This window comes from Corvus brachyrhynchos, unplaced genomic scaffold (genome assembly GCF_000691975.1).
Source record: "Corvus brachyrhynchos isolate BGI_N302 unplaced genomic scaffold, ASM69197v1 scaffold152, whole genome shotgun sequence".
NCBI classification, from domain to species: Eukaryota; Metazoa; Chordata; class Aves; order Passeriformes; family Corvidae; genus Corvus; species Corvus brachyrhynchos.
The window spans coordinates 6,358,003-6,370,131 of NW_008237447.1; the positions used below are offsets into that span (position 1 = coordinate 6,358,003).

The window sequence follows — 12,129 nt, forward strand, 5'->3', positions numbered from 1 at the left end:
GCTTTATATAATGCTACACAGAATTTTTTTCATGTCCTTGCTGTTAGAGGTGATACCTATACCTCACACATGGAGCAGAAATGCTTCCCAAGTTCCTGCGATGTCATTCCAGACAACACTGTCTCTTACAGGAAGGTGAGGATGTGCAGGTTATTTGTGTTTGCAAGAGAAAGAAGTTGTGTCCAGTGACGCTCCTGCCCCTCTGCTCACAGCTAAAGGGCTGTGCCCCAGATTAAGATAATGCTGGCTCTCTGGCAAGAGCAGCCTTTTAATAATCTGTCAGTGAGCCTGGTGCACGCTTTATGTTCAGCACTAATTTATTTGAGAAATTTTTCGTTATGAATATAGATGTGACCTTTCATGACAATGACTATACTTGAGTTACTGTAGGTGGAAGCAGGAGGGTATGGGAGCTTGCCAATGTTAAAATTGCTTTATAGTGCTGGCTTCCAAAATGGAATTTCTTATAATTGATTTTATTGCGATCATAACCAGTTAATGTACAGAACCACAACACTGGCATCTGCTTATGCAATCTGAAATAGAGATTACTGAAGTTGTGATTTATAAGCACTTTGTGGAGATGCATTGAATCCAATAAACACAGCCATAACATGACATTGGACTATGCAATTTTCCCAGATAAAATATTTACTGTTCAATATAAACAAAATTTTCAAGTTGTAGCATAGAAAAAAAAATGCATTGAAATTATTGCAGTACTAAACTTTAAATAGACTACCCTACTTCAGAAATTGCTGTCTAATAGTTGTTATTAATTAGATACTTAAAAGGAAAGAAGGCTTGTATTTAAACTATACTGCATGTTCTAGAGCTGGCTGCGACTCCTGGAATTACCGTAGAGTTATGGTGTTGATCTACTGTTAACCTGATTATTGCTTTTATCCATCCACAAAATAAGCATAGAGACTGACTTATGCATAGAAGTGAAATGAAACAGCATATTTGTAAATTTCCTTGGGTGCTTTAAATCTGTGGATGAGTTGAAGAGAAAAACAAAATGTATCTTGTAATGAAGCTTCACAGAACTCTAGAAGAACTACAGGTACTTTGGAATTAACATAAACTGGCTCTGGCCTGAGTACAGACTGACTGAACTGTGACAAACGTGTCTGAGAAGATCTGTAAGAACAGTTGCTAATTGTAGCCAAACATCACCTGATTAAACTGTTTGCTTCTTCACTTCCTTACTCAGGTTGACAGTCACAGCAACACCTACCTGTCCTTTTTAATAAAAGAAGCTGGAAGAAAGCTTCATTTGAAAATGTGGCTTTTTATTTGCTCTGCAACTTACATCCTGTATTGCAAACCTTGTGCCTTAGTAAAGAATTAAATATTTTCTGCTATCTTGCCTCGGTATATAGAAAGATCCCATGTATCTGGAGTCATTAATTTCTTACTCCAACACACTGAGAATAGTCTTGCCTTGCCTTCCCTACCCCTACTAAATGTGTAACAGATGTCAGCTGAGTTAGAAGTCTCACATCCTCACAGGAAGACTTATTACCACATAGAAGCATTCCAACTCGTTCCATCATGACAATCACTTCAGAGAAGTTCTGAATTTAGAAATTTAGGGACTTCAGCGGGATTTTCAGTGAGCATACCCAGAGTGGTAACACTGATTCACCCTACTTCCATCTAAATCCCATTTATCGTTCAGATGCTAGGGAAAATATCTGAAAGCCTGCCCTGAGCTAGTAACTTTCCAGGTCAGTAGGATGTCATCCAGACTTTCATTTTGAAGCCTCTAATGGCAGGATTATCAAACCTGCAAGGCAATTCATAAGTGCATTGGTGGGCAGGTGATGGTCTTATTGATTTAGTAATGGAGGGATTGTGATTGAGGAGCTGTAGGACATCAGAGTGCCTGATAAGGGGAAAATGGATATTCAGTTTGGGATTACTCCAGCCCTTCCTTAGAAGGCAGAGCATTGGCTAAATGATTCAGGCACCAGTCAAGGTTTGGCACAGCCTCTCATTATTAACTGGAAAAAGCATCAAGTTAAAGAACCTACAACTGTAAGGACACACCTTTCTACCTGTGTCAGTGATTTCTTTTCCTAGGGGTGATAATTACTGTGACATTTAATAAGCCTCTGAAACATTTTCTAGCATCAGGAAGAAGTATTTTCTCTACAGTGATCTACCTTAGAAAAAATTATTTTTAATACACAGTAGGAAGTTAGTGGCAAGGCATGGTAACATAAGTCTTATATTCCAGTTCTCCTTTTCAAACCCTAAGCACATTTCCCTTCTGCCTCCCCTTTTTTTTTTTTGCATATCATGCTCAGCTAAGGAAGGGCTTTTAACTTCAGTCACACAATTACCATGCTGCAAACTATATGACAGATTCCACTGTTTTGCAATTCATGACTACATTGTTTCAAGGAAAACAAATTATTCCTTGAGCACTAACACTAAAAACCTCCTTTTTTTTTATGGTGGACTGTGAGCTCAGAATGAAAGTTTTGATCATCTGAGGGATTTATAACAGATTCTTCCTCTGTGGATTTGCTGTTGTCTCCACAGTCTTTCAGGATGGGGAAGTGAGAGAACAAGTTGTACAGCAAGACAAATAAGAAGACTCCATCTAGAGTCAGTCTCTAGAGGCTTCTGACCTGCAGCTGAAGGAAATGAAGAAGCAGGGTTTTAGGGGATTTGTGTGGATTGCTGTCAAAGCTAAGCATGAAGTTGAACCCTCAAATGCTTACACGGTCTGAGATGTGTGTGCTATGTGTTAAATATTACAGTTTCTTAGGCCTTTTGCACTGTCCCACATGGTTACAGTTAACAAGGAGGAAACACTCAGGATGTGTATGGGAATGGCAGAGAAAGCTGGAGCTTTCTTAGTCAATGAAAATTTAAAATGACAGACATCCAGTATGTGATGAGACTTAAACACAGGATACCAGGACTCATCCAACCTGGGAATTCGAAAACAACTGGCAAACCAAGTATATTCTCACATGACAAATCCAAGAGGAAGTAGTTATAAGGGAATGGATTTGAAAAACCAGAGAAAATGTACAGTGATGCTTTTCACAGAAATCAGGATGACCCCAGGCTGAATGGACTGGCCTGGATTAGGGCTTGGAATTGCTGACCATATATGAGGTTCTCCTACTTGCTTTTTCTAGCTATAGCTTAAGCAGAGTGGTATTGTCTGTCTTTGTAAAGTTCATTGCAGTATTTCACAGAAAGCACCCAGTTACCATTTTTAATTTCTGCAAACCAGAGATTCCTAAATTCAATTGTTTACATACATGCAGGTGGCAGCAGCAACCTTTAGCTTCCTTAATTGACAAATGATCTTTTGCAAATTTAACTATGACTCAGATTTGACATTACACTTTAATGACTCATATTCAGTAGGAGTTGAAGCAGAAAATGGTACCATTTGTGTTTGTTTGTTTGTTCCTGTGTTAATACAGGATGGGAACAGTTCCCCTATTGCTCCAGGACATTATACATTTTTGCAACATATAGCAAGGACTTTAGCTAGGTTTATAAAAGACAAATACTAATCTAATGCATCCGAAAGCTGTTATGGTTAATGCCTGTGTCTGAGAAGTTGAAGGAAACAGTATATCATTGTTACTCTGATTTAAATATATGAAAGAAACTTCATTAAGATTAGTATTTTATAAAGGATAAATAAAATACAATACGAGTTTCCTCTTTTAAAATAGATCTTAAAATCTTATCTCTTTCACTAATGTAAAACAATTCCAAATTTTATGATGGAGTCACTCTCTGAGGAGCCCCACTTCCATCTGTCTCATAACCTGAACTGGATTCCCATTAATTTTCTGGTACCCACACTACCGTAAAACATTTCTGTAGCAACAGTATTCAGAAGCAGAAAGATTAGTGCCACCATATTGAGTGCACTATAAGCTCACATGTACACAGAAATTGTGGCCCAAGATGCTCACAGTTCAGGGCGACAGGATACCCACTCAGAAGGGTTAACAAAACATGCACAGAAAGAGTATGGCCAGCACCACAAGTGACTTCCATGATTTCCAGTTACTGTTCTCATAGACACATCTATTCAACAGATCTGTGTAACAGAAAGGCCACTGGAATATATCCACAAGGGGAGGGAATTAATGTTTAAAGGAACTCGGATCCATATAAGCAGAATCTAAGCTACTTTAAGTTGTTTCCACAAATAATATGGCAGTGAGAATGAGCCACGGAGCAGGAGATGTAACAATAACCTCTTTGGTGAATACTCTGACCATTTCAACACCTACAGATGCAAGGCCAGGGATCAGAAGAAATGAGGGGGAGGTAGCCAGCTGGCCACCTTCCTATCCAGTCTTCCTCAAAAACTAACATGCAGTAATTGTGTCTTTTGCCAGACTCAAGAAGGGTAGACAGAGAAAATGGAAGACAGAGCTTATCTTAATTATCAGAAGAGCAGAACAGACATGCCAGAAATTTCCAAATGGGAAGTAGTCATAAGTGAGAAGTGGAGATGTAAAATAGGAAGACACAGTCACTGAGCTCAGTGGATGTCAGGACTGAAGCAGCATGGACAAGATGTGAGGCAGAATCATGGGAAAAGCATGGCACGTGTTGCTGTAGCTCTTGGGCGTCTGTCAAAACCGGCACAGACCAAACAGAGTCCTGTGGGAGCAGCTCTCTGCTTCTCCTTAGGAATTCATGACATACAGCTACTGCTAGTGGTGGCTACTTTCATAAAATGTAAAATTACAGGCCATTTTTCAATGTCAGCTCATGTGCAATGAAGTCATTTTGGGGTAAGATTTATACAGAGATCAGAGAAACCCTAAGAGATGATGACATGTTCAGAGCAGAAATGAAGAAAAGCTCCTCGAACACTCACCCAAGCCCCACACTGCTAGAGCTGCGATATTGCTCATGTGCCAACCTGGGGACCCCACTCCACCAAAGCATTAATTGACTGTAACCACTACTCCTGAGAAGGTGGCTCTGCCTTCTCCTGCTGTGCACACCTGCCTGTTGCAGGTTTTCCTCCCCGACACTCACCGTCCGTGATTCCCTCCCGGCGATGAGGCAAAGGGGGCTGCTCCAAACGTCCGCCCTTGTGTTTTTTCGTGGGCCTCGGCCTCTGACCCTGATTGACAGCTGCACTGGTGCTGCTGTCAGTAGAAAAAGGACTGCCTGGCCGAGGTCTCTGGGAGGAAGTATATGCTTTGCCTAAAGAAGAAAAAAAAAAAAAAAAAAAAAGAGAAACCAGATGAAAAAATGTTACTGCCTTGAAATGGGCTGTTCTGCTAATGTCTGCTCTGAAACATTAAATCAGGTCTGATTCTCAGAGGCAGACAAGTGTCCCCTCAAGGTACCCACTGATAGCAGCTGCTTTAAGACACACCACAAAAAGTTAAGTAGAGAAACTTGGCATTCTTTTGTCTTTAACTTTTATAATTAAAATTATTCCATCTGTTGTGATAGAACTACTGTATGCCATGTAACTCCTACCTGCTCTGTGTGCTGAACAGATGTGTCATAACAACTCCTCAGCCTTGAACAGGGAAGGAAAACAGTTCTGCAATCATATCAAATTTATCTCCTCCTGCCTTCCACTTTCATGTTTGCTGAGCCAGATTCTCATTTTAGGGGCTCCCATATGCACTGTATATCTGGAGTAGCTCCAGCGAGATAAACATAACTGATTTTGCAAGCTATGTAGCAGTGTAGGTCTGTATACTTAAGGGCTCTCTCTTCTCAAGAAATAAAAATGGGGGTATATTTGAATGCTAAAATTTTCCAGTTAATTTTCAGAACCTTTATTTGTTAAAAATATATATTCTGACCTCAGATTTATATATGTTGTGTGTGTGTGTGTGTGTATATATATATATATATATATACACTATTCAAGCAGCCCGATTTCTCTTAAAGAAGTATCTGTGATGCTGTTGTATGGAGCAGATCATTAAAAGCCTCAGAATGTAAAGAGCACAGTTCATTTACTACATTTGCTTCCTCTTGTTCTGATATTTTTACTCTGTTAACTTAACTAGACTTAATGTTTAATGATAACTGATGAAAACTAAAAATCACCATCTTTTACTTTCTTTTGTTCATGTGTATGTCATTCTTGCCAAATTTTGGAGATGTTAACTTCTTAACTCATTTAGAATTAGTAACTAAAATTCTTATATGTTTTAATGCTATCTGCAAGGGAAAATGCATAAACCCGTCAGAACTTCATCTCTTTCAGTGCTGCTCTAGGCCCAAATGGAGTTAACAGTTGATAGAAAGTGGCAAAATGGGTGTTTGCTATTGTTTTGGTCAACTGGGCCCATGATAGTAAGGAGGTTTTTTTATCCTCTGGTTAACTTAGACCATGGTCGACCCTGCAGTGAGTTATGTTTTCTAGTAAAACCTTCCAACAGATGTGCTTACTTCCAACATGCTGTCACATATTACCTGAACTAGAAAAGCTTAACTGGGAGTAATATGCAGCTCAGCATCCCATTTGAAATATTCTCAGTGCCAAGAGGGCAAAGTGAAAAAGTAGCTGTAATCTCTCTAACATGTTTCACATTAGCACATACATGTTAGGATAATATTTCACTATTTGACTTCAGAGATTTCGTGACTGTCTCAGGTTTGATCTTCTACCTTCTGACTGCTGTGCCCTGCCCTCAGGCAGGCTTGTCCCCAGCTGCACATCTCTGCCAGCTATCAGAGGTTACCACGTTTGAACCCCTCATTTGGACATTCCCTAACCCTCCTCTACCAAAAAAACCCAAAAACCAAAAAAAAAAGCCCAACTGAACATATATATAGTCTGAAAACAATGCCTTTGCCAACCTAGCTCATTATAACTGAAATTGGGTTACAGCACACCCGCCTAAGCAGCTAATTCTGGAGCTGGGAGAAAGCAGGAATAAGCTTTTGGGAACATTAACCTCTATAGCTGGCACAGCTGCAGCCAGACAAAGACAAGTGATCAAGCCCTTGTTTCATGGATAAGGATAACACAACAGATGAACATAGACAAAATATTAAAATTTCATTTAAAAATAAAAATAAAAAAAAAAGACTACTAATGCAGAGAAATTCAGATGTGAGCCTGAAATTCCATCCCAGCTCTTAGCATGTTGCACAGATGTTTTGCAAAAATAAATTCACAACATGCAACTAGTGAGTGCAGGACGCAGATTCTTCACTTATTCTTTTGACTAAAGCAATGTGATTATTCATTCAGAATGCTGGTTTTAAGAAGAAAAAGGCACCAAACATTCTCTTTTATCCCTTCATGAAAATGAGGCAAAAGAAATAGCACTGACCTAAATCTCACATGGGGCAAACACAAATGATGTGCAGACTCCCATAACACATTTTTCAATGCACTTAATAACTGATTACAGCATCTTGTATTTGTATGCAGCCTTTCCAGTAAGAACTGCTGAGCAGTGTCAGACTTTCTGTAGCAGATTTAGTGTGTTTAAGTGGAGACAAGGATGAATCCACTAATTCTTGATTTAATTTCCCAAGGGTGTTAAAAAGGAAAGCTGTTTGAACTTCATGGCAAATCACATGATGGCTTCTGGAAACTGGAATCAAAGTGTCTGGCAGGAGAGACACATTGCATCTGGATTCACCAGTGCCTCTTATGCTTGGCAATCAAACATTCCCACGTGAGGCTATCAAGCTGGACATCTCCTTTAGTATCTACCGCTGAGAATACTTCACAGCTGCTCTAAATGGGTGAAAATAACTGTCCAGACTGCAGAGGAATAGAGTCAGGACCTTCAGGCTCCCTTCAGAGCAATGGACAGGATAACACTGCTGCTTCTGCACTGCCAGACACCGTGTTGCACTCTGGGGGGCTGCTGTGGGGCAGCGGGGCTGTAACAGGGATGTCGGACCGAGCCACCCTGCCCTGCAAGGTGACACATCCTAATGACACTGCAGTGAGCAGGGGGAGTGCTTCCATTTGCTGAGGTTTCTGTGTGGAAAAGAAGGGAGGGCTGTTTGTTTGCATGTGGGTTTTTATTTTATTTCCATTTTGCCCGCTGGATCATTAAGAGAATAAGAGGGTAATAATCATAAAGTCTCTACCACAACTGCTGGATCCTTTTTTGTATCCTGTACTCTAATGGTCTGTCTGAGGAATTACACACATACTCACTTTACGTGCATTTGTAACCTAATTAAGCTAGGAAAATACAGCTGACTACGGGGCTCTCATCCTTCCCTTGTATTTTCCATTCACATAGGTATAAAAAAAAATCGTATTTATTCTAAGTGTCTGTGTTTTTGTGTCCATTTACTTCTGTTATGAGTAGGTGGCAGAAACTGCACTTCTCAAACGTTTGATACAAGTGACAGTAACTTTGGGTGAATCTTTGCATTAGCTTTTACTGGAGCAAATACCACCAAAGAAAAGGATGGAAAGGATTTGCTCCTTTCATTCAGAACCGGTGAGACTATTCAAGGAAAACAGTATCTTTTAAGTCATAGTTTGGCCAAATGTTTCTGCAGTAGATAAGTCAAGGTCTACATGAGTTTTCTTTTGTTTTGCTTTCTTTCTTTAGGTTTTTTTTTAAATGATAAGACAGATTTACTCAATTTTCCATTAATATAAGGAAACAATTGAGGGCTTCAGCTACGGTGAAATAACAATCTTTTAAGGACTGATGACTATGACTATGTCTGACCAAAGGCAGTGGCAAAAGTCCCAGTGAGTTGAGAAAAGCTGGATCTTAGGACTTTGCCATCAACTCTTTCCTTTATTCCTAACGTTCCTAAAAGGCAGTGCTTGCCATGAAGTTATTGCATGCAGAAAGCCTACAGTACTCAGCCCCCAACACGTGAGATATTTCTCCTAAGTGCACATGAAGGAGAGACTTCATACCAGACTAGTAGTCTAAAAAATTTAAATGTGAGGAGTATTATGGGACCTATCACTAGGAATCAGGTGAGGAAGCATAACAAAAAATGACCCAAGTTCATACTTTGCTAATAGATTTGTGGATTTAAATAATTAGTTATTGTTGCCATTTTGACAAGACTAAGAAAATGTAAATTTATTCTTTTTTTAACAGAATATTTAAAGATAATTTTTCCTTTTATTTTTAATAGAAATAAAACATATGGAGCTTTAAAAATAAGAGCTAAAATATATTTCGTTTTCCTTAATTAATTTCAGAAGATTGGCTATTTTCAAATGCAATATCCACTTTACCTTTGTTACATTTTACTTGGCAGATTCAGTTGGCATAACCAAAATTAAATGTTATCAAAATATATTAACTTATTGAATTAATTATTTTTTAAATCAGCTATTAACACAGCTTTAAACAGTTTGTATTGTTAACAATAAAAGCACACCAAGTCACCCCATGCTTAGAAAAACTTTGGAGAAAAACACACTTTTGCAAGAAATGCAACAGAAGAGCAGGGATGGAGATAATAGTTTAAAGATGATGTTCATCACTGGAAATGTGAATGATTGTGAGGAGATTATTCAGAAAATGAAATCATCAAAGGCTGCAAGGCAGAATTAGCAATCTCTTCACCGAAATATTAAATGAGCATATGTCAGTAAATCTACAGCAGAGTCAGCACTGAGGGGAACCGCAGCAGACCGAAGTGCAGATTAAAAGCTTGTGCTATTCACTACTTCAAATCTCTAAAAATGAAACATAATGCAAGGTTTCATTTAAAATACACCAGTAAGAGTATCTCCATCCACCTTATTCCATGCATGTTAGACAAGTGTGAGACGTAGGTTCACTGAGAGAAGGATAGGCAGAGACACCCTTCATGCAGAAAGCATCAACTTTGAGTCTACAAACCTGTTCTTGTCAGGCTGGTTCCATCCAGCCTAAACCCAGCTTTATCTGCTGCTGCAACCAGTGCTTGTGCAAAAGTGCCGCTGGTAAAGATCGAGTCATCTGAGGAGCTACCTACACTAGATCTATGACTAGAAAAGTTACGGTCCTCATCAGACGCAGAACCCCATCCATTTACCATTGAACCTAAAAACAAATGTAGGGGGCTAGTGAGTGGTGCACATTGATATTCTTTGTTCATCTAAAGCTTAAAGACCCACTTAATATGTCCTTTCTTAACAGGAAACCCCAAATTCATTTGACAGAGCTTGGTACGAAACAGCAATATTCATCTAAAGCTTAAAGACCCAGTTATTGTGTCCTTTAACAACACAAACCCCAAAGTTTATCTGACAGAGTTTGGTACAACAGAGTACTATCAGTGCTAGCTGGGATCTCATTCCTAGTTTGCTCCACGTAGCCTGGAAACAAAATAATGGTCCTGGAAACAAAATAACACATGTTCTTTACACATGCAAAGGTTCCACAGTAAAATTTTTTTTAAATTAATGGATTTTTCCTGTGATTGAATTCAGTGTGACTGTTTTTACTATGTTTGTTTTACTTGGCTTGTTACAAATCAGTATCTAGTTTGATATTTGCCAAACCGAGTCTTAATTTTGGACTGCACATGTGTAAGTCTCAGTAGATATGGCTAAAGTCAGACCTGGGCTTCAAGAGCTATTCTGAACAAGACTGGAACCATGTAATTTTGTCAATCAAAACCTTAAAGTAAATGAGCAGTTTTAATGGCCTGAAAACAGCTGATCCAAAGAAGTTCATTCCAGTGGATTAAAATAACTTTTTTTTAAAAGGTTTGAAATAATTAGGATTCAAGAGCAGAGCAAATATATGCTCAAATTTAATACTGAGTGAGTCACTAGACCAGTGTTGGTCCCATGGTACCTTCTAACAATGGATTACCACCACTGCAGGAGAGGAAAGTGATAACAACATCATAAAAATGCAGTCAGAAAACTAGATACCAGAAAAACCACATGAAAGGAATATAGAAATCTTGACATAACTGAAATATAGAGCAATAGAGAAGGAAGGATTAATCTTACTCGCTTTTCTTTTTTTTATTATTTTTTCTGATGCATGAATCAAGCATCAATCAGTTACCCAGCATGGCAGTTTCAAAAGCTATCACTCAATTAAATTTTTTTTTCCCAAATACTGTAATTCTGTTTCTTTCAGGGTTTCAGATGGAGATGGTGGCGTTCTGTACTTCTAAAATGTCCCAGGGTCATTCCGCACTGTGCAGTGGAGCGGGAGGCAAAAGGAAGAGCCAGCAGCAAGTACTTTTCTCCAGGAACAGGGCAGCCCTGCTAATGAACTACCAAGTCCAGGTGAGGTGCAGAGCAACCAGACTGCTTTGGGACCTGAGCTGCTGCATGGCATTGCATGGTGCTGTGTAGACACAGCGTGCTGTTCTGAGATAGTACAGGCACCACCCCCACACCGAAATACCTGAAATGGGCTTTTTAACAGCATTTATATGCTGAGAAAAAAAAAAAAAGCCCAGTGAACCTGTGTGAATGAGCACAGAACTGGTTTTCAAAGACATGAAGACAGGAGAGGAGGGATGCATCATGGCCCTGACTAAGTCAGCAGAGCTGAATTTCTGTAAATGTACATAAAATGCATAGTAGTACAGTAGCCTTTTCCTAATCCATGTCCAAGAAAGCATTGCTGTGTTTAAAATTGTTAAGTAGTAAATCAATAATGACCTGCTTATTGGTTAATTGATAGGCTAATTAACTAATGGTGGTGTCAAATATTAAAAATGTCCTGCAAAAATAGCTCATGAATACAATAAATGAATCCTGGAATTCAGTAGCACGCTGCACCGCAAAGCCCAAGAACAATAGATTATTTTGTGATGCTGCAGTGACCAAACCTTTGAATGTCAGAGAAGTGGCAGGCTATAATAACAAAAACCTGTGCACTCCTCAGACACAGGAAAAGAAACCAAAGAGGTCTGTGGAGGTCTGACAGGCAGAAAGTGAGTTAAGTGCAACAGAGAGTGACAGAATTTGATTCTGCTTGCCAAAAGCACACATAAAATTGTTATTTTCCAAACAGACTCGACCTGATGCAGACAGATGTAAGGGAGCCCAGATAACAGCAAGGGAAAGCTAAAACTGAATTTCCTCTGAGAGGATAGTTTCTGAACTAACAATCAAAGTGTGATAGGACATCATAGCGAATGGAGAGCAAAGACACTTAGCAACAGTTATTGATGATGTATGAAAAGAGA

At 39.1% G+C, this 12,129-nt stretch overlaps 1 protein-coding gene across 12 annotated transcripts in view; it reads right to left on the reverse strand.

Annotated features, from left to right (window-relative positions):
- The window catches only part of ROBO2 (roundabout guidance receptor 2), a 1,044,784-nt gene that overhangs the window by 14,095 nt on the left and 1,018,560 nt on the right, over window positions 1-12,129 (reverse strand). For 8 of the 12 annotated variants that reach the window (XM_017731509.1, XM_017731508.1, XM_017731515.1 and 5 more), the window contains 2 exons: window positions 9,831-10,013; window positions 5,044-5,214 (listed from right to left, as the gene is read on the reverse strand). In XM_017731509.1, the coding sequence (XP_017586998.1) occupies window positions 5,044-5,214; window positions 9,831-10,013 (354 nt within the window). The remainder of the gene's footprint in view (window positions 1-5,043; window positions 5,215-9,830; window positions 10,014-12,129) is intronic. The other 4 variants (XM_017731514.1, XM_017731518.1, XM_017731513.1 and 1 more) reach the window with 1 other exon arrangement.